This window comes from Helicoverpa armigera, chromosome 1, assembly GCF_030705265.1.
Source record: "Helicoverpa armigera isolate CAAS_96S chromosome 1, ASM3070526v1, whole genome shotgun sequence".
In the NCBI taxonomy this organism is placed as follows: Eukaryota; Metazoa; Arthropoda; class Insecta; order Lepidoptera; family Noctuidae; genus Helicoverpa; species Helicoverpa armigera.
This window is the reverse complement of record NC_087120.1, coordinates 9,806,432-9,828,566: the sequence shown is the minus strand read 5'-3', so window position 1 is coordinate 9,828,566 and position 22,135 is coordinate 9,806,432. Positions and strand designations below refer to the sequence as shown.

The 22,135-nt window shown below is 34.1% G+C and overlaps 2 protein-coding genes across 3 annotated transcripts; one reads left to right on the top strand and one right to left on the bottom strand.

Annotated features, from left to right (window-relative positions):
• Window positions 1-29: 29 nt before the first annotated feature.
• LOC110374577 (uncharacterized) lies at window positions 30-16,602 on the bottom strand. Of its 2 annotated transcripts, none has more exons than XM_021332331.3 (6): window positions 16,329-16,602; window positions 13,676-13,825; window positions 11,820-13,103; window positions 11,490-11,655; window positions 10,689-10,887; window positions 30-9,998 (listed from the first exon to the last, which is right to left on the bottom strand). In XM_021332331.3, exons 1-6 carry the CDS (start codon window positions 16,452-16,454, stop codon window positions 9,881-9,883), a joined length of 2,043 nt encoding a protein of 680 aa, XP_021188006.3. In that variant the 5' UTR covers window positions 16,455-16,602; the 3' UTR covers window positions 30-9,880. The 2 variants fall into 2 exon arrangements, with proteins under 2 accessions (XP_021188006.3, XP_063890970.1); XM_064034900.1 differs by lacking the exon at window positions 16,329-16,602 and adding an exon at window positions 15,547-15,639.
• Window positions 16,603-17,085: 483 nt separating this feature from the next.
• On the top strand, window positions 17,086-21,931 carry LOC110374610 (exosome complex component RRP41). The gene is made up of 7 exons (XM_021332398.3): window positions 17,086-17,244; window positions 18,005-18,187; window positions 18,669-18,741; window positions 20,000-20,139; window positions 20,400-20,607; window positions 21,072-21,166; window positions 21,701-21,931. Exons 2-7 carry the CDS (start codon window positions 18,005-18,007, stop codon window positions 21,752-21,754), a joined length of 753 nt encoding a protein of 250 aa, XP_021188073.3. The 5' UTR covers window positions 17,086-17,244; the 3' UTR covers window positions 21,755-21,931.
• Window positions 21,932-22,135: the final 204 nt, after the last annotated feature.

Sequence of the window (22,135 nt, the reverse complement as noted above, 5' to 3'; positions counted from 1 at the left end):
ATAATGCTATCTATAAATAAAACGATGCATTTCAATCGGAACCTATTTATTTGTTTGTCCCATTTTTATAAAACAGAATGAACTAACTTAACTTACATATCAGTTGTTACACAAAAGTGCATTACATGCGTTACATTAACTGTAATATATAATTTTATATAACAAATACTGAGTTAATTCAACGTTAGTAAATAAGTACTGATTGAACAATAAGCTAAACATTATTAAAACACTTTATGCTTTGGAAATAACTCTAAAGATCTAAAATTAAGAAACGTATAATGTGTGTTTAACGTCACTAGTCGGTACGCAAAAAGTGGTATCGCAAGTTATTATATTATTAAGTTAAATCACAGTTGAATTATGTATTTTACTTTTACCCTTACTGTTGTTGTATATAGTTTGATGTATGAGTAAAATTAAACCGCCCATTAAACACTAGAACATCTGACTTATTAAACATTGATGTTAACACACATTAACGATGACTAACATAAATAAGTGGAATCTCAATAAACTGTGATCAAATCATAACATAAAGGAAATTATTACAAAATAGGTTATGTACAGGCATGATGATTCATCATCTAATAAATTAGTAGGTATATGCTTAACGATTCCGTAGAACAGTATAGTATAGGATTATTACATTAGGACTTTAGTAAGGTGTTTATACCCTAAAACCGAGCACAGTATTATTCTAAGTTGGAAGCGTGATCATTAGATCTGCGTGTATGTCAATGTGGGTACAGTAGGCAGGGCTACATTCAATCAAGCGTGAATATACATTGATTATATATAATTATATATTTTGTAAATATACTTCGTGTACGCAGTGATTATGATAATATCCCAACCAAAGTTAACATAATGTTTCAAACAGGTTGAGCTAATTAGGTATGACGACTCCGTGTTGAAATATGAGTTAGGCAAAAAAGATAAACAAGTAGGTTTGTTATAAGAAAACGCGTAAACTGTTAGTTATGTTCCAACTAGTTCTGCAAAACTTAAAGACAATGTATTATTTTATCAGAATATTTACTTTAAATATGCTTATATATTATAGCTGTAGTAAGTAATCCCATCACAAAAGCATACCCATATATGATTTATCAAACAAACTTGTATCACCTCTCTTTTTGAGTCGGGGTTAAAACATGGATTTATTCACTGAACAGCGTCAGTTGTGTAGTTTGACCCATGTGACTATGTAGTATATTAATAAGTAGCAGTTTTAAAATCAATTTCATCATCATCATCTCAGCCATAGGACGTCCACTTCTGAACATAGGCCTCCCTTAACCAAAATCACTTTGGTTAAGTAAAATTTCCCACCAAAAAATATGTAGGTACTCGTAGGATCAGAAAAAAGTGGTCTCGGAACCAGAAGTCGCTGTAAAGTTGCTTTGTTGCGACTTCGACAGTTTTTAAGTGCAGTTAACAGTTGTTAGTCAGGACAAAGTGCTATCGTCCCTTGAAAACGGATAGCTGTCAACTACACAAAAACAGTCGTGGCTCTATCTGCTCTGTGATTGATTATTGTCTACATTAGATAGATCTGCACCACTGTTAATCTGAAATATCTCGTAAAATCGTACTCAGTAGGTTTACATGGGACAACATGTACACAACTGAGCATTTTATATTTTGTTTATTTTTTACATATTTCGCTGTCTCTGCATACAAGGAGATTAACATTACGATTACGATCCACCCAGGTTTTCTACATTTTCACTACAACGTATAAATGAATGAATAAATAGCAATTAACTATAAAGAATAAATTACTATTTTAATTCTATATCGTAGTTCACATTACGTAATTAGTTATTTTGAGATAAAAAATGTGTTTGTAAAATGTAAACTGCCGCGACTATTGGCTTAGTAATTTTTTCCGCCCTCACGGATGGTAGGATGGAATGTGGGACCAAGAACAGCAAAGTATACATATTTTTAATAGTCCCTAAATAGTCTAGAACATTTCATATTTCAAGTAAACAACGGGCATTTTTGTATTAAGTCACAGCCACGATATTATTTTATCAATAAGACTTATTTCTAGTTGATAATTTGATTATATTTTAGGTCACATCAATAGTTACTACCTAATACCGGTGTTATTGCCGTGTGTTGTCCACAATCAAGTAATAATTATGTTACTTGCTTATAACATTTTAAAAAAATATTATGCTCCGTATATTTACTTGACACAATTAGCAAAGCTACGGTTTACAATACCCAAACACATTTTTCATTCATCATATTTTGTACTTACTTTTTCCATACATTTATTAATTATAGGTACATGACGAATATTACCCACAACTATAGTTTATATAAAGGACAGCTCCAATTATCTTCATTATAAGTAGTACTTAAAAATATCTACAGCCGATGATAAGGCGAATTCATTTAAGTTCAACACCAGTTCTGGTTTCCATATAAGACTTGAAAATCACAGAGATGGGACTATTTCAAAAAGTTAGTACTTAGAAGTTTTTTAATCAGTACCGGAATAAAAACCTAAAAATTAAAAGACAATATCTACACGGTTATTATTATTTCCGTTTACAAATTGCTTTCAAAAACACATTATGTAGATGCCTAACTCGGGAAAACTGACACAATATTTGCTAACTGAATCGAAAGGTAAGTATTAAATAATCATTTCAACCTTAAAGCATACCTAATAAAAATAAACCTACGGGTGCATCTATAACTATGTAAACTACTGAAGAAAATGTACAACGTAGATGTAAGTCAAATCATTCATTATTTGTTAATACTATGCATGAGGATGATTTCTACATTGTTTGTTGCAATGTTTTACCTTCCAAGAGTACATAGGTAAGTACTGAGAATTTAAGTTGCGATATAGCCGTAGTTTCTCTGTATTTAGCTTTTACCGAATATACATCCCACTGCCATAAAATTGTACCGGTTAATTGTCTTTTACATATGTAGCATGTTTTTGACACAATTCCTATCACCTGCACTTCTTTAAGTAGGCGATACCTTTATAGTTAAACTCGAATTATGGAAACTTTTTGGTTTAAGTCTTACGTAAATAGCTATTTAATCAATCGATTCCCGACGCGATACGCGTGGGGAGAGCCAAAGGGGCAAGCAGATCGATAATGTTGGGCAACTTCACGGCCATTCGATTTTAGAAGCTAAAAATTCATCATATCCAATTACGTATGTAGACTAAAAGAAAACACTAATAAGACGAAATCACCAATTAAATCAGATAGTCATTCCTTTTTACCTCAACAGAGATTGTCACACCGTCGTGGATAAGTAACGTTTGAGTCATTGTCATTAAATAAGGTTCTTGGAATGTGATCAAGAAACGATTTGAATTTATTTTTTATTTATATAAATAAAACATGAATTATGTAAAATTATCCTGAAGCATAGCTCCTCAAGTCAGTGGCAATTAGCTGATAGCAGAAATGTATCTAATATAAAACACCGATTTCCGCATAAAACATGTCACTTCTAAATAAGTAATTTGATACATATGTTTGCGGAGTGAAATATGTTGTGCTTAGGCGTAATAATGTTAAGACTTTCAGTCAGACGGAAGAATTATCATCATGCTTTATAATAGTCCAGGGATTACAACACTATTCAGTCGTTGCGTCGTTAACACGCTGTAATTAATAGTAAGTAGTACATTGTCAGTTCTAAGAATAACATTACAACTGCATCCTAAGAGCACACTTACGCCTATGATAAAACTATCTAATTTACGTTTGGTTAATGAAATGCCACCCGACACTTATACTACATACTGTTACGCAAAGTTGCAACGACCATATTAATTTGTCATAGGAATATTGTTAGATTAGATAGATTGATACATTTAGGTAGTGTCATATGAAGTCAATCTTGGTTACTATGAATTTCGATATAAAGTGGCGTATGCCCAAGTGCCAGAAACGCAAACCATTTATCGAACGCTTGCCTATGAACATTTTTAATATTTCTGAACGAGAAGGTTTTATAAATAAATATATTTAGGTTAGGTGTTTACTTCTGCTTAGATACATTTTGTGATGCACTCAGGTTTATTTTTTTTCATCATTTTATTTTCGATATCTACCAATTAAAATGTTATTGTGTTATGTAATAATCAATCATGAACTATGTATATAGTCTTATATAAATCACATATGGACATTATTATATTAGTTCAGCTTATACACGGCTACGTGAATAAAATAAACATGCAGGCATGCACAGCGCTCTCGATCATGATATGAACGTTACAAATGAGCTCTTGGCTCGTAAGCAGTCATTGATTATATTGCTCACATAAGTACAACACACAAATGGGTTTCCATTTGCGTCCCCTATTAATTATAGGTACGTATACCTTAAGACTACGAGTTACATATTTCACGATTTTCAAAGCACGTATAATACCTACCTATGTAAATAGTTTCCATTACATTGTACGAAAGCGATCATTAGCAACTCCAAAATTATTCATCTCTATTTTAGTTGGTTTGTACTAGCATGTCTGACACATTATGACTTTAAAGACCTATTTTTGCTTTATCTTTATTACGGCTACCTACATATTCCCACAGTAGCAAAATAAGTATTTCAATAATTCGTATCACTTACAACTGTGATTGTTGCATCGTTTATTATTATATAAGTTCCTACTCGTTTTAGACACAGCCAGTCAGCCACTACATTAATATTAGGTATATATTTCAAAATTAATTTACACAAGAACATTAATTTATTACAGCATTAAGATTATCAGCTACATCAAATTTATACAGGTTTATTAGAATTATTTTCTATAATAAATTCACAGTCAGTTTTCTATCAGGGCGAACCACGAGCGTGACGTGACAATGGACACAGAACAATGGAGACCTCATTTCCCATCGCCTTGAACTATGGAAATTCTGCAGTACCCTTCATGACCGCAAAGATTCGGCTCTTTTGCATATTTTTCGTATGTCGAACAAAAAATATTAACTGAATAATATTTTTTTGACATAAGCATAAACGTGAATATTAAAATTATCATGACTGTTCAAATATCCTATTCTCATATAAAATGCTTAGTTGCTTACACCACCCAGATAAGAACCTAATGATGTTTTAGTTTAGAATGAATCTAGTAAAATTCTATGCAAAGGTGAAATAGTCCTCAAGTATCGCGGAACATACATAGTAACCGTTGGCCCACGTCTTATGGAACTCCCTGGATATTTAATCATGTAAATGTATATTCTATAGTAAGTAGCTACAACTATAGATTATATTATACAGATAACTATAGAACTACATCTAATACTAATTTTAGAATATTATTGTTAAGAATTATTCATACAAGTCAGTGTGTAGGTGTAAGCTAACTTGTAAAAAAACTTCTGTGTTTATTATGCTACACTGGCAAGAGTTCTATTTGTACTTCTGCGTTTTAGGTCCATGTCATATTACATTATGGGAATGCTGCGACCGATGACATTTGAGCACAAATTAGTATTTATATATTCTTTGATTAGCATAATTCCGAGCTATATAGAGGCAGTAGAAAGGAGCACTCCAATCATCTAACATCATTCTATGGACAAATAATAAGATTTCAAAAATACTTCATTGTTTTATATTTGTTTCTTCTCCGAGCTATTTAATGTCCTAAATTATAAGTGATGTTGATGCAGCCTCAGTTTCCGTCATAAGTGTAATATGGCAGTAGGGCTACAAATTGATAGGTGTAATGTAACCAAATTCGTGAAAAAATACACTCCGTGTTTTAGATTTACAGTAAAATGATTGAACATGGTTACAGAAATCCAACCCCAGCTATAGGCGACTAGAAAACAGTGGTCGATGCACACATATCGCGACGTCAAACAAAAAACTGTTTTATTGCGCAGAGTACAATTGCGAACAGTTTAGCCATAGTAAACGTTACGTTGATATACACAATATACGTCGGAAAATATAAAGCTATAATTTTACTCTGCGATAGAATGTTTGGTAAGGATTGCTCGGGCCAAACCCAGCACCACTTGGTGTATTTTTGTAACATAATGATAATAATTTTATTATAGTATTACACAGTCGGATAATATAGCTTACATTATCTCTCGATTTATTTTGTGTCATTATGGTATTTGCCTTGAAAGCAACTAATTCCCTCGAAAGCAACGGACAACCTTATATTATATTATTTATATGCCATAGCCATATCATATATGTGTACATAGTTATATTGATTGGTTTAAATGTTTCGAAAGCATTAAAACACACAAGTAAAATGAAATGACAGATATAAATGTAATATGCAAACTAAACTAAATTTTTACCAATATTTTCAATAATGAATTTTGAATCGACAGGCGATATTGGTTGGGGCAGTTTCGTGTGTCGCGACAATCAACTTATTTAAGTTAGTATCAATAATGCAATCCTACGTAATTTAGAATATTTATAGGCCAGTTTTTCACCAAGTAATAGACAATAATACACACGAGTACTTGGTATATTACTAGTTGCTAAGTTGAATATTTTATTGGTTACGATTCAGAATAGTACATTCTACTAATTCTAATGTAACAGAAAACGAATACGCAATTATTTTTAATTCATATAATAATGCAGGCATACAGTATTTACGTTACAAGTTACAATTTAATGTGTTAGTAATACTTTTAACAATTAGTTTGTGATATGTTTATTTATTTGTAATACCTTAATTTAAATCTTAGAATATATAATTGTCACGGTGGTATAAAAAGGCATACAAGTTTATATTATTTGACGGCGATCACCTGATTTACCAAAAGTATATTCACGACCAAACAAATGGATACGCACAATTGAATTGAATACAGACATTTAAGTATATTTTATAGATTTTTGTATAAATTAATCAATGTAATCGCAATCGCAAGTGTAATCAGTACGCGTCTGACTAGATGTAGATTCTGCCGGACTCCAGGGGGGCTCAGTTCATAATGCCACAGATTAAATATACAGAACAGCCAGTCCATTTAAATTAAATAAGCCCATAATCAACCGTCAACACACATGATCTATAACTCAAGAGTAACACGATATTGTAATGTTACAAGAATTCCATCAATGCACAATATTCATAAACATCTTTGGTGATATAAACACATTTTAAATAATAACTAAACTATAAAATTAATGCTTAATTCCAATTTTTACACACAATTTATACAGGATTATTGTATTTAAGAACATAATAAGTTTTTTAAATTCATTTTAATTAATATTATTTACACAATTAACTACTTAAAAATAAATAAGTAAAATAAAACTTTAACATGGTTAAACCAAAAAAGATATGTTAATTAAAAGATCCTAAATAATTCATAATTAAGTTATGTGTATGCAACTCTTTTGTTTTTTCTCAACGCGCATTAATGTAATTTTGATTTGATTTCATTTAACCGAGAAATCGAATGATTTCTAATTGCGAAAGTTAAAAACGTAAAAGTACGAAGTTTAAAATAATGATAATCAGGCAAGAATAATTATGATTTCAATACATAATGGGGGTCCTTAGTCGTCCTAGACAGTACCAAATGGCAAAATACATTTGTGTCAAACAAAAATAGTAAAGCGAGTGTTTATAACAAATTGAGAATTTGACGAAAAGGGTACAAATGGCAAAATACATTTGTGTCAAAACATAAACAGTAAAGCAAGTGTTTATATCAAATTGAGAATTTGACGAAAAGGGTACAAGTGGCAAAATACATTTATGTCCAAACATAAATAATAAAGCAAGTGTTTATATCAAATTGAGAATTTGACGAAAAGGGTACAAGTGGCAAAATACATTTATGTCCAAACATAAATAATAAAGCAAGTGTTTATATCAAATTGAGAATTTGACGAAAAGGGTATAATACTCTTCAATTATTCAAAAGTAGTTACGGATTCCATATAAATGTAAGTACATAGATACATAATTGTGTTTACCAGTAATTTACAAAGTTTTTTAGTACAATATTTTTGTATACTTTCTGTCTAAAACCTGAGAAATAAGCGCAACAGCAGTAAGGCAGCCAAAGCTTCAAAGAATGAAACGATTAACTAATAGGTATATACTTGTAATAAGCTGTTAAATAAGAATGTTCACTAATATTGGATTTGTGTTTAGCCATTTTCGTGTACCTACACCTCTTTCATTGAGTTGATTTAGCTTTAGAATTGTACAAAAAAGGTCTCTGTTTTCTTTTATATACCTTCGTCCATATTTTAATCACCTAGGCTAGATTTTAAATTTATTCGGATAATGCTTTAGAATAACTGTAACAAGCGACATTATATTGCTTTTTAATTTGCAGTCGTGATAATTCTGTCCCATATAAAAATAAAGAACAGTAATATTTTTACAGCTCTATAATAATTATTGTAAAAGGCAGAGGCACTTACATCTTTGATCAAAAGAGATAAATCTACAGATTTTCATGTATGCTGAATTATTACTGACAGCAATATTAAAAGGAAGCTAATTAATTGCCGTGACAAAAAGGCAATACATGAGCGAATTGTCAAATGTGCTGACACTGCCATGCTGGTCATTTTTATTCGCTAGTGCCACAATTACTACAATTTATCCGAAAAAATACTTTCTCTATAGGTTTATAAAATGGCCTCTTTAAACAACCTTGATGATTTTTTTTTTCACACACTATATGCAACCAAACTGACGAACAACATACTTGCTGATGTCTTGAATTCAATTGACAGCGCTCGTTCGTTATTATACACTTGAAAATGTAAACCATTAGATAGGTTTTTACCCTTGTCAAGAAAAAGTTCAGGTTTCGTTCGAAGTTAAACGATGCCTTAAAAAAGAGAATTTTCGGAAAAACACTTCCCAAATCGTCGGATGAACTTTGAGGCTTTAAAAGGTAAATTGGGGCGGGACCACGCCCCTGTCATATGATAGCAGTTGCATTTACACGTTACAGTGGTTTGTTTAAAACCCAGTCAGACATTTCAAGCAGAAACTGTTTTATTTACATAGTTTGTTTATCACAAGCAATCCTAGCTCAGACGGTCGCAAATACTGAAACATCTAACCAAGTGAATGAAAGAATGTGCAACTGACTTTACAATTGTTTCTCTTTGATACTATCTGTACATATTTCATCTTATTATCGATTTAAAACTATTTATCAATACGCCTTATATCTCTTAGATCTCTCATGTAATTTAGATTCTTCGTAAGTATATCTCGCAAGTCATATCGTAATTCGATAGTTCTAGGCATCACCTTGCCAGGGCTGTTTGAGTTTGAGATTACGACGAAACATTGACCGAATATTCAATATGATGTGAAATAATAAGAGTGATGTGTCTAGACAAAAGTCGATCTCTAAACTTGCCGGATTATTATCGCCACATAGGAACTTTTCGAACACTGACCGTATACGTAAAGGACAGTATTGCCTAAAAATTAATAATTTAATACAGTGTCAATTTCAAATTATTTTTATAACATCAGTAAAAAAACATTAAAGGGAATAACGTGGAATACCAACCACATTTGTCAACCAAATCATGTGGAATATAGCAAATCGAAATACACGAATCAAAGTTCCTTACAATAAATTGCAAATCTCATGTCCATTACATAATGTCATACAATTCATATTCACTGATATTTGTATAACGACACTTCATTACGAGGATTAAATTAAATATGATTGTAAAATAATAATAAAAACGAATATGAAAATAAAATAAATAAGATCATTATAGAAATTCATAAATTATTCAATGGGGTACCTTGTTGATGAAATCATGATTATATTCACGCGTTTTTACGAGGACTCTGTACGAATAGTGTTTAGATTTTCGTTCACATGTCAGCGAGTAGTTCCGAGTAGTAGTGGGTAGCACTCAGGTAGTCTACGAGGCGCCGAGGCAGAGGTAGATCGCTAATGAGGTCACGACGCACGTACTTTAATATCACAAACCTGGAAGTAGAACAAATATATTTATCCAATGTATATGTAATGTAACCAATTAACACAGATATTATGTTAAACACTTAGGGCCTTACTACAAAAACTTTAAACCCTGTTTTACACTTGTCTAATAAAATTTTGGCTGCAAAATGAACCATATGTCAACGTCATAATTTGACATTTTTTTAGACAAGGCATAAACTGACGTTTAAAAGTTTTTGTGGTAAGACGGTTAATGTTTAACATAATATCACTGATATAAATAAATAGTTTTTATTTTAAAGTGAAATAGCTACCTTATTTTGAAATATTATACCTATCTTATACTTCATATTTTGAACTATCGCCAGAGGAAGGTAAATCAATTTTCATAACAAAAACCTAAATCTATATCTTTGCTAAAACCATCAACAAAAAGGCCGTTTTCTGAGGATCGTGATTTGTCTTGTTAATAACGTTTACGTAGTAATATTAGGTCATGCTGTAGAAGACATTGTAAACCTTTATACAGACTGTATCTACATAAACAATAGGAACAATGTTTATTTTCCTCAAAAGGTTAATTTGTAAACAACGGTATTAATTTGGAGCAGATCGATCAATTTCATCGCCCGGAAAATGTATATTGAACTATTTATAGAATCGAAGTTAAACCACCAGCTAGACCAATATAGTAACTAAAATTTATTTATAGCTAACCTGCACATATGCTGGAGACTTTGTACGCGTTTGAACCTTGAAACTGGATACAAGAGCTGCACTCTCACTGGCCCAAGCACCGGTCGTAGATTTAAGAAGAACAAATACCGGCCGCTTCGAGACGTCTCAACCGCATTCTCTATGAATTCTACTATAGTCTGCGCTTTAAACATGGTGCAGCCACCAAAACAGAAATTACCTGAAATTAATACAAACTCACTTTAGAAATTATTGTAGCCTAGACGATGTTTTTATATGCGCTTATATTTACGCTTTTTGGGGAATTGTTTAGTCATTTACATTGATTAATGGGATCTTTATATTCATAGAATGTAAGATATAAATCTAGCATACAACTAACGACTGTTTCCCTAGTGAAGACACCCCGTGTTTCGTTGTAAGATGTAAATTTGTTTTAGGTATTGTGGAACATTTTGTGGAAAATTTTCTCTACTATAGACCTAGTAATGATTTTAAGAATATTAGGTATTGTCGTTAGTAGGTGGCCTTTGAATAAGTTTCCTGTTATCACCAGTTGACGTAGAATATTAAACTTCTGTTAATACGTAAGTTGCTTTAATAACAGAATAGAGATTGATCCTTGGACAGAACTTGGTCTATGCTGTTTAACCACAAGAAGAGTAAGTTTTTCAATAAAAAATCTCTGTTTAGTAGTCAACTAGTCATATAAAGAGATTCTCATTGTCTTTTGTGAAAGTCGTGGAAATTATGCATACTCGATACACGATGAGTTATTTTATTATCCATAGAAATGGTTAGCGTAATGACAGTTATTCTTACCCTGATCATGTTCAATCCTTACATGTCTAAGACCATTAAGCTTAAATGTTAGAGTGAAAATATAATGGTCATCACTGCTATCACGCACTATGAATGAGCCATCAGGTTCATTCGAAAGGATCTTTTCAGCAGCTTCCACCGATATCGGACCCCAATACCAGCCATACTGAAACAGAAAACGTGTAATAATGAACTGACATTAACAGTAGGAATAGCGTGTGTCTCACATACTTATTACTACTCAATTTTGAAGACGTGTAATTTGAAATGAATAGTTAAGAATATGTTATTTGAGTAACAAACTACCGTAAATGTGTAAGAATGACTCACATCTTTAACTTTTTGTATAGAGGTAGCGAAATCCATGACGGTATCTTCGTCATTGCCGGGGCGGCGCGGTCCCTGGCGCGCGAGCGGCGGCGCCGGCAGCGGCGGCAGCGCGCGGCGCACGGCCGCCGGCGGGGACTCCTCCTTGCCGTCACACAGCTTCTCCACGTCCGCGCTCTCCGGCACGGGCTGACGACGCCAACGAAACAAATTACAAAAGCTTTGCTTCAAATTAATCGACAATATCCTCACAGGCGACATCTTAGCCTTCTGGCTCTGATTAGTAATACTTTTCTTAACCGCTTTGTCGTTCTTTTCCAACTCCATCATATCTTTCGGAATATTCTCTTTATGCTTCTTGTTTTTAACATTCATTCCGAAAGAATTCTTATTGGCTTTTCTGTGGTTATTATTGGTTTCCACAGTTCTAGTGATCTCGTTACTTTCTTTCAAAAATACAGTGGAACTGGCATCTTTAGCAATATGTTTTGTATGAATCCCAACATTACTTACTATGGGATTATTTTTTTTATTAATAGTAGCTCTACATTCTGAATCACTTGAACTAGAATAAAGTGTGTGCAAATATTTCCTCATTTCACGTAAGGTTAAATGTAAAGAATCAGTATCAGAATCGCCGGTAGCTTTCTTACAAGATGAACTAGGCAAGCTATGTCTTTTAGTCTTCACTTCCTTGTGTCTGTTGTTTTCCTTTGCTTTATGATTTTTATCAATAACAGGGATATTAGACACCGTGGTCTGAGTTACGGCCTTGCCACGCTTTTTGTTGTTCCTAGGTGGTTTCTTTCCTTTATTCCTTATGTTGCTCTGACTAGGTCGTACCATATCAATGGGCACTGCATAAATATCGCTATCGAAGGGAACATTATACATATCCGTTATGTCAGAGGGTTTAGAAGACAGCGTGTCGTGTGAAATAGCCTGGGTGATGAAACTCGAATCATCAGCTTGGAACTGAGTAACAAGCGAGTTGTGACTGCTGGACAACCGCGACGATAGAGAGTTTCTCGAAGAAGGCCGATTGACTCGACAGGGGCTCAAGTGAAGAAGCCTTGGGCTCGCGAACCTATGATTCAAACATTGACGACGTTCGTATAGAGATTCAGGCTTAAGTTTTCTTGGATACATCGGAGAAATATGTCTCGTGGTGATTGCTACATCCACGTTAGATGTTCTGACTTTGTCTGCAACATCATAGGTGAAAACAACGGTCGGAGGCACGTATGCAGCCGCACATTTTTCTACGCTTTCCGAAGCGGGACTATCCTGTAATATAAAAATTGTTTAGATTATAATAACATATTATAAAATAATATTCGCTCATAAAGATCACTCAGTTTAAAAAAGAATATCATGATGACAATGGTGAGTTACTAATATGATGTTTGCGACTTGTACAAATTCCATTAAATCGAATGATCCAGCCAGGTGATATGAACGTAGCAGGTAGGCAAAGTGTAATAATGATGCCAAGCGTAGTTTCAAGTTATAGAGAAGCAATCGACTCAATTTCTTGCAATAATAAAATATTCCTTCTATCCGTTGTGAATTAAGTAATACCTATATAACATTTTTAAACCAGTAGAAGGGGGAAACTGTCAAAAAACGGAACAAGGTCGCACTCACTAATGTATGGCTTCACCACTATTAGATAGAGTGCAACAGAGATAGCCAGATGTCTCCATCATAACAGCTGCTCTATTTATTTATTTTGATGCAGTTTTCAGTACAATGTTCATTGTATTGAATGCATTATTGAGTATATTATAATGCGTAAATATTTAGTCATCGGTAAACTCTCCGCGATTGTGTTGTACTGACATACAGTAACCACATACCTGAAATTCTGGTGGTGGCTCAATAGTCGTAACGATAACTTTGCCAGGTCCTTTCTTTACAGTATTAAAAAAATCGCCACACATACGTTCCGATGTCTCTGTTGATTCACAAAGCGACAGTGATTTTTCATCGAAGTCACTTTCTTGTAGCTAGAAAAAGACAAAATGATTAGTGGGGTATAAAATATAACATCATTCAGCAATAAGGAAAAATGTATCATTATGAAACCCATTTGAAGGTTTTTCAGTTTGTGAAAGAACTTAATTTATCGCACAGTCAACTTATAAATAGATATATCAATAACCTTCGCCATGCTTTGAGTTTGCAAGCAATAAAAATATATTTTTAATGTGGTTGCGATTGCTTTGTAATTCAATTGTTTCCTTTACACATACAGATGATCAAGTTGCAATTTTATCGCTATAGCAGCTACTGAAGCGCCCGTGGCCGAAAGCACTCTTAAACGGTAAGGATATCTCTATCCGTTACTGAAATTCAAGAACGCAAATGACAATTATCGCAAATGGGTCCTATACATTAGATTGAGGTTTAGTCACCAATTCTCACACTCCATCAAGACTCCCTTTCGTTCTGCCCAAAGCGAGCGAGGTCATTGCTATCTGTAGCTACGTATATCTTTCGCACTAGAATCTAGAACACGTTAACGTTTCATTTTACAGGCGCAGAGGACGATCGATTAAGTGAGTTAATCGAACTTGCTTCATAACATAATTGCTTTATGTACCTACATCAAAGACAATATAATGAAATATTCCCTTGATGTGACTAAACAGGGAACTATCGGTACAAGCCATTTGGCCTATCGAACGAAAGCGTTATTATTAAATAGAAATGTCGGGCTTGTGTCAAGGGATTCTGAAATTAATCATTATCGTAGATATGCATGTCTGGTTCAAATCCATTCAAAATATTTTCCTATTTTGTTATCTTAAGCAAAGAATGTGGTAATGACTTTGAAAGATTCTTACTGAAAACTGCTAACACATCAATAAAATCACAACAATCAGCTTATGAATGTTTCACACAATAATTCAAATTAAATGTATTTTTTGATTGTTTGTTAACAATACCCTGTGGTATCCTACTTATGACTGTTTGCATAATGTAAATTTTTATTCAAAGTTGCTATTCATATAACCCCAGATATGGGAACACTTTTATGTGTCACTTTCATATACATAGAACATAAGCTCAGTAAGCATTCCAGTCTACTGTGGATTTTGTCGGATAGATATGAGTCCGCAAGACAATATTTTTTTGTCACAAAGAGCATCAAAGAGCATATACATGTTCGATCTAGCCACAGTAAACAGAAGACAGAAAGTTTAAAAGGATTCAGTTATTATGTACATAATTATAGCACTAGTTAAATTTGCTATTAGTGACTTCATGTAAATCAACATGTAGACACACTACACAAGATGTTAAGTAGCTGTTTTCATAGGGGCAAGTTATTTGATGAGGTCTGAGTAGCTATGAGGCGCTATAAATAGATTTGTTATTACAATTATGACAACATTATAAATGTAATTTTTAATTTTGGTGAAATAGCGATGTCAATGAAAAATTAGTGTTCATAACATCTGGAATACATACTGCATTTTTGTTAATTTTCACCACAGTTATTATTAAGGACAGAAATGCCTTGAGTATATTGTACAAGATACTTGTAAATATACACTGAGGAGCTTCTGAAACCGTGGGAAACAACAGTAATTTGTGTTAGGTAAAATGTTGCATATGTGTGGTTTACCTAATCCATGGTATTACAGAGTGAAGACCTGAACTTCAATAATAAATGAGTTTTTGTTAGTTTTTTAGGTATTTTTGCAACATTCTGCATACCTACCTAAGTTTCATGTAGAATCAGGTTGAGTTGAATGCTATCTTTGTTGATACAATAGACCAGATTATCACCCTCAGAATGCCAGTTACATCTCTTGACAGACTGGACCTATGTTAATAATAAGGAATCACCGGAATGTGTGCACCAGCACCAAATTGAATAATTGGTAACAAAATTATCTAGATCTGCTAAAAATTTTACTGAAAATTTAAAAAAGTCTTATGCAAGGCTGATGGATCAGAATCAGATCAATGAACTTGACTTACTCCATATTTTACTCTAGTACTGAACATATCGAAATGACCTTAAATAAAGAAATATTTCATGATTTTATGCTCTTGAGGAAAACAACAAGGAAAACATTATCATTACCTAAAGCAAAACATTAACCAAAGTACAAATAAGCAAATAATTCGCAAAAGCAACACGAAATAACGAAAATTAAAGGTTGTTGTCTATTATGACCAAGGCTTATTTTGAATTTCCATCATAATGTTGTGAAAGCAAGCAATATTTGTGTACTTTATATGAGCAAAGTAATTTTTTAAATAACTTTGTAAAAGCGTTATGTTGACAAGAAATAAATACAAGGCTCGCAGATAAATTTATAACATTTTGTTTACAAAAACTTATTCTATTTATATGAACATCGCAACGGAATACATAATTTACATTATATAAACATATGAAGCAATCGATGTACTATGTACTGAGGATTTAACAGACTATAATTAAGATTCAACTAAAATATCGTATGCTGCTAAGATTTCTAATGATTAGCTCACCTCGGATGCGACGTGATGCCATCCACTGGCAGAATCACTAGAAAAAGAACCACTTGTAATTATAAGACCACTATCTTCGCTGATAGGAGGCGCCTCGGAGTGTGTTGAAAAAGGCGGTGACTCCATAACCCAAATGTTGATTTGGGTTATAACATGAACAAAAAATGGACGTAAAATTCAGTATTTTCATAAAAAATTAAGAAAATACTATAATACATTGCATTGCAGTCTGGTTGCTTTACTTTTTAATTATTCTCTATCTGCACAACATTTTTTCGATTTTGGGTACCAGCTTTTTAAGCCATCGCCACCAAACGGCATAGGTAATTTAAGGCGGCCCCCAGACGTGCAATAATTTTGGTAGTTAAAAATCATTGTGCAATACAATTTGCACAATACGTAATTGATCGCTTTATATTGAATACTGCATATGTCTCTCGACATTGACTCAAAAAGAGACGGAGGGACGTAGTGCCAAAAATATGATAAAATAGCAAGGCAAGCGTTGCTGAAGAAGGATAAGGACAACTACTGAATGAGTGAGTGGAGTCATTCAGTCATCATGTGGGATACTTGATATTAAGAGAAAACATTCCATATATATTTACTATCGTATTCGAAAATTATGACGTTAACCAACTGGGTTTCTATGAAATTCGGGTACTTTCACTGACTTGATGTCATACTTTTTAAACATAATTTAAAAAGTATGACTGGAAAGACGCAAAGCACAGCACTATGAACCCGGAAGTTGGACTCCTTCTTTAAAAAATAGGAAGACCATAGAGGACAAGACCAGCCTGCGCGGAACGGAACTGCGTAATTATATCGATCGATCAACTATCAAGTACGCGCCAATCCGCCGCGCCGCCGCCCTCCGTAATATATAAATAAAAAAGATCCGGTGAACACAAAGGTATGTAAATAAATAAGTTACATTTGGATATATTTTTTGCGCTTTCTCTTACGAACTCTATAATTCTGTTATATTATTTCATCTTATTCATAAGTTTTAAAATCTTCTGTGCTTTTGTATTTATTTTATTTATTCACTTATTTACTTAATTTTTTTACACAATGTACAACAAGTGCATTCTCTATCAATCTACCACAGGGTGGTGGTCTATTAGAAGTAGTAGGTAGGTGCAATACTGTTTGAATGGTTATTCCTTTGTTATTCCCTGGTGGCTTAACTATAATCCGGAATTTTAATAATAAGTTTGGCAGGTTTGCTCGGTTCAGCAAAGTAGCCTCCTGGGCCGTATTGCTAGATACCTATACGCCACTCAAAAAAAAAAAATTTTTAGACAGTTGGACTCCCCATTCCTTCACTCTCATAGCCAAGCCCATCCGTAAGGACTGGAGAAAGAACCAGGTGCAGGAATTCGGATAACGTTTTCTCTGATGCACGGGCTTATCAAGCACCGACTTTCAGACTCCGGGCTGATTTGGGAAAGTTTTAAAACCCACCAAGCTATTTCGGCCCGACCCGGGAATCGAAACCGAGACCTCGTCCACAGCAGTCGCGGAATGCAAAAACTAGACCAACGAGGCATGAAGTGTCCCTGTCTTCGCATTGCTATTTTTAGAAATATTTAACTTATTTTGGTCATTTTTACGCGTTTATTTTTATCTTTTATATGTCATCTTTTACGTTAATGCATACTATTCTGCAGATGGCACTGTCATTAGTCCACACTGAATTGGTATCCATGCAAGGCCTTCGCGTCGATGGGCGCAGGCCTCACGAGCTCGCCGTAGTAAGGTGCAAGCTCGGCGCCAGCTCCACGCCCGATGGGAGCGTGTACTTGGAACAAGGATGTACCAAGGTTTTGGTTGCTGTTTATGGGCCCCACCAAGTATGTTGAACCAAGAAATAAGTACCTTCCTGGTTTTTTTATTTCACTTACTTAACAAGCCTCAAGTAACTTCGTCTAAAATCTTAAATAACACATCAGCTCTAAACTTTGATTGGGTGTGCCAGTAGCAGGAAAACCATTGACTACTGTGTACTAACTACTACTACTAACTACTACTAACCAATCGTACTGTCTCATCAAGTTATTTTGGACATATTTTTCTAACAATGCAGAACAACAGAGTTACTAACTACTACACAAATTTAAACTATCCTAGGTTGCCTTCAAACTATCTGGAGAGAGCCATGCTTCCACTGCCATACATAACAACAAGGTTACCAAACAAAAGAGCACAGTAGCGGCTGTTGCATGGTTAATTTGAAGGTGCCCTTAAAATTTATTGTATATGTAAAAAATAAGTATTGTGGTCAATGTCCCTTCATAGCTCTTCATAGGTTGAATCTGCCTAAACCTGTTTCAGGCATCCAAAACAAAAATGCTACCAAATGCTGTAGCACTCAATTGCAAAATCAGCATTGCTAGATTTGCAACAGGTGAATACAATTATGCCATACAATGCAATGTTTTAAAATCAAGTCTCAAGTAGAACCCTAATTATTGTATATGTTTAACTTATAATTATTATACTGTCTTTGAATAGGAATATATTATTGCTGCTAAAAGCAACAGTGTTGCTGATGTAGTAGTCTAATTGATCAAACATTTCAAATTATATAAATATTTTTATTTATTATTTTGTTCTTGCCCAGTTCCCGAGTCAAATTAGTACTCACAATTAACTGTACAAACCATTCACACACTTTATCCCTTTTAAAAAAGAACTTGCTCTTTACCTTAAAATCATAAAAAAAAACTATCTGGAAAAAAATCCTGTGGCTTCTGCACATTTTAGTCTTCATTCATGAACAGGACTATTGGATTCAATTGAAATAGTTTTCTACATTGACAGTGATGCAGACAAGATTGTAAATTGGGGTGGGGTAACCAACCATATTTGGCTAATAAAAAGATCTATAATGATTTGATCAATCAGGCTGTTTAAACCAATTGATTGGAAACTGGTTGCTTTTATAGTAACTTTTCCCATGGTAATGGCTGTCAGACTGTGCATCATTGTGAGAAATGTGTGTGCAACAGTTGGTATCGCTTTTACTGTCTATTTTGTTCAATATTTTCTGTGAATGATGAAAAACTTAAAAATATAGTTTGGAGGCATTGCATGTTGATGCCATTTTAATAATGGGCCAAATGAGTGTAGATCCAACAAAATTGAAAACAATCATTTTTAAGTATTTAATTAAAGGCAGCTGAATGCACATACCAAAATGTAGATTTTGGTAGAAAATAATTAAACAATATTTTAAATTACTTACATATAATTATCAAAATCATGCATGAAATATACTTATGTTGAAACTACACCTATTCCTTATAAGTGTTCTTCATGTTTTTCTATATTTTTGCTATATTGTTGTATTCAGCAGGTACATCTTAGGGCTCCTGCTTTTTTTTCATTAATCTTCTAACAATGAGGATCAAATGTAGGTATGCATATTCTAAAGCTGTTGATAATATAAAGAGATTTTCAAAGAAACCATCTTTGTTCTAAGTTGTCATGCAAAAGTGAGTGTATGCTCCATATCAAAATTGTAGACCAATTGATGCTGCAGCTTCTTTCAAAACCATTGTTTGCATGATATCGTTATCTACTTACTTTTCAATTTATTTGAGTGTCTTACAAATGTATCCTCAAAAGTGGTCCAACATTACCTGTTTATCGAACTCTTTCAGCCATGAGGAAAAGTGATCCGGCAGATGAGCGAAAAGTTCTGGAAAATATGTCTATGAACTTGAAGCAGGCTCTCTTGGCTACCCTCAAATCAGAGCTCTATCCTCGCTCACAGATTGATGTGTATGTTGAAGTGTTACAGGTAAGCAGCTTCCTTTTAAGCTATACTGGCTCTCTGTGCAGGACATGAGGCTTTTCAAAAATGCAATCGTTGTGTGTGGGATAAAATTGAGTAGTATAGGGGCTTTTTTCCAAAATTTAACATAATCTTTCTTTCACGCACGCATATTTTATTCCTGAACGGCGAGAGATAAGCCTGATTTATATTGAAGTATTCAGTCATATTCATAGATATCAGTTACCTTAATGAAAACAATAATAGTCTGGTAATGTCTTGTGTAGGATGACGGCAATGCATTCTGTGCGAGTGTAAACGCGGCCTGTCTCGCGCTCATTGACGCCGGGATTCCCATGAGAGAGTACGTGACTGCGTGCTCCGCTTCCATAGCGATCACAGATGACCAGAAGCAACATCTTCTGGTGGACGTCAACAAAGGCGAAGAAGCTGCAGGCTGCGCTGTGTTGACTGTCGCCTGCTTGCCTGATACGGGTAAACCTTCAACCACTACTTACTTATACTATCAATTTAATGTTTTTTTTGAGCTGGATGCGAGCAGCCGAAAATCGATCTCAGTGGCGTGCACTTGTTGAGGCCTATGTCCAGCAGTGGACTGCGATAGGCTGATGATGAATGTTTTTTTTACATCTTAACATTAGAAAATAGGAGCTGATAGTTAATCATGTAATCGTTGTGCGCGGATCTGTAGATTACATTATCAATGCTAAGCTGTGCGAGTTCTATGATAATTCTTGCCATTTAGTTTGGCGGCTAGCGACTAACTTCCGAATAGTCCTGGTAGGTACCTACTTGTCGCTCATGTAAACAACATACCCATTCGCAGTTACCTAGGGCGGATCTTACGCGGCAACTGGCGCTACTTTTGAACGGTCGTAAAGTTTGGCGAAAAGATTACTAAAAATAACAGTGGTTTATCTATTATTTTCTTATTACAGGAAAAATCGCTGTTCTGGACTTGACTCACAGAGTCCACATGGATCATTTTGAAAAGGTGTTGAACACGGCTATACAAGGATGCAAAGATATTAAGGTACAATTATTAATTATCCAAAACGTAAGTAACCAGTAACTGGGGCCCGATTCTGCTAAATTAATGATGTAAAATTGAATATAAATTGAATCGCAATAGCAGTTTTAACCTCAGCGGGCATTCTGCTACTAATATAAGACCAATCGTATTCCAATGACATTTGATTGGTTTGCGATTGGTCTGCAATTTGGTCTATAAGGTAGTTTGCAAGGCAACTTGCAAAATAAACAATTTCATTTCATTTGCTCTAGAATCATATTGCAATCGTAAATAATTTGCAGACAATATGATTCATTATTGAATCACAGAAAAGGATAAAAACGTTTATTTAAAAGAAAAAAAATAGCGGAATGCCACATACGCTTCAATCGTAATTGAGTCGTGATTGGATCTCAGTCGGATGTGAATCGTATGTCGCTTAAGTAAAATTAGTAGAATCGCGCCCCTGGATTCATCTACTTGTAATTTTCAGAATTTTATGATTTATTATAAAACTATCAATTTATGTAATAAAATATTTGCATTATTTTTCAGGTTGTGTTGGACAAAGCTCTGCGGCAGTATTTAGCCGAGACCTGGCCGCATTAAACTACAAACGACTATGATCTTGTTTCTTGTGTTAATCTTTTTTTTTAATGATTGTTTGCTGAAGATTAGTATGTTTGCGTGGCATTCATGATTTGACCAGCTTTTATTTAGCTTCTACTTTTTGTAAGATGTATTTATTCTTGCGTTTAGTAAAGGTAGAATTCCGTGGATAGCGGCTACGACAGCCGCGCGCGGCTTACGACAGTCGTCGGCCGCGCGCGACAATAGTCAACATATGAAAATGTATGGCGCCGCTGCCGAGGCCAGCGACAGTCGCGCGCGGCCGACGAATTTCGTGAGCCGCGCGCGGCCGTACGCATCTCAACATGGTCTTGCGCTATAGAATCTTAGTAAATCCAGAATTGAATTGTTTTCTATTTA

Bases quoted from the DNA above. Each gene is read 5' to 3' on its own strand.
- LOC110374577 (XM_021332331.3), bottom strand. From the start codon at position 16,454: ATGGAGTCACCGCCTTTTTCAACACACTCCGAGGCGCCTCCTATCAGC. The intron at 13,104-13,675 runs GTATGTGGTTAC...TTTATATTACAG, and splicing joins AGCCACCACCAGAATTTCAG to GATAGTCCCGCTTCGGAAAG. The intron at 11,656-11,819 runs GTGAGTCATTCT...TTTCTGTTTCAG, and splicing joins CTATACAAAAAGTTAAAGAT to TATGGCTGGTATTGGGGTCC.
- LOC110374610 (XM_021332398.3), top strand. From the start codon at position 18,005: ATGGCACTGTCATTAGTCCACACTGAATTGGTATCCATGCAAGGCCTT. The intron at 18,188-18,668 runs GTATGTTGAACC...AACCTGTTTCAG, and splicing joins CTGTTTATGGGCCCCACCAA to GCATCCAAAACAAAAATGCT. The intron at 21,167-21,700 runs GTACAATTATTA...ATTATTTTTCAG, and splicing joins AAGGATGCAAAGATATTAAG to GTTGTGTTGGACAAAGCTCT.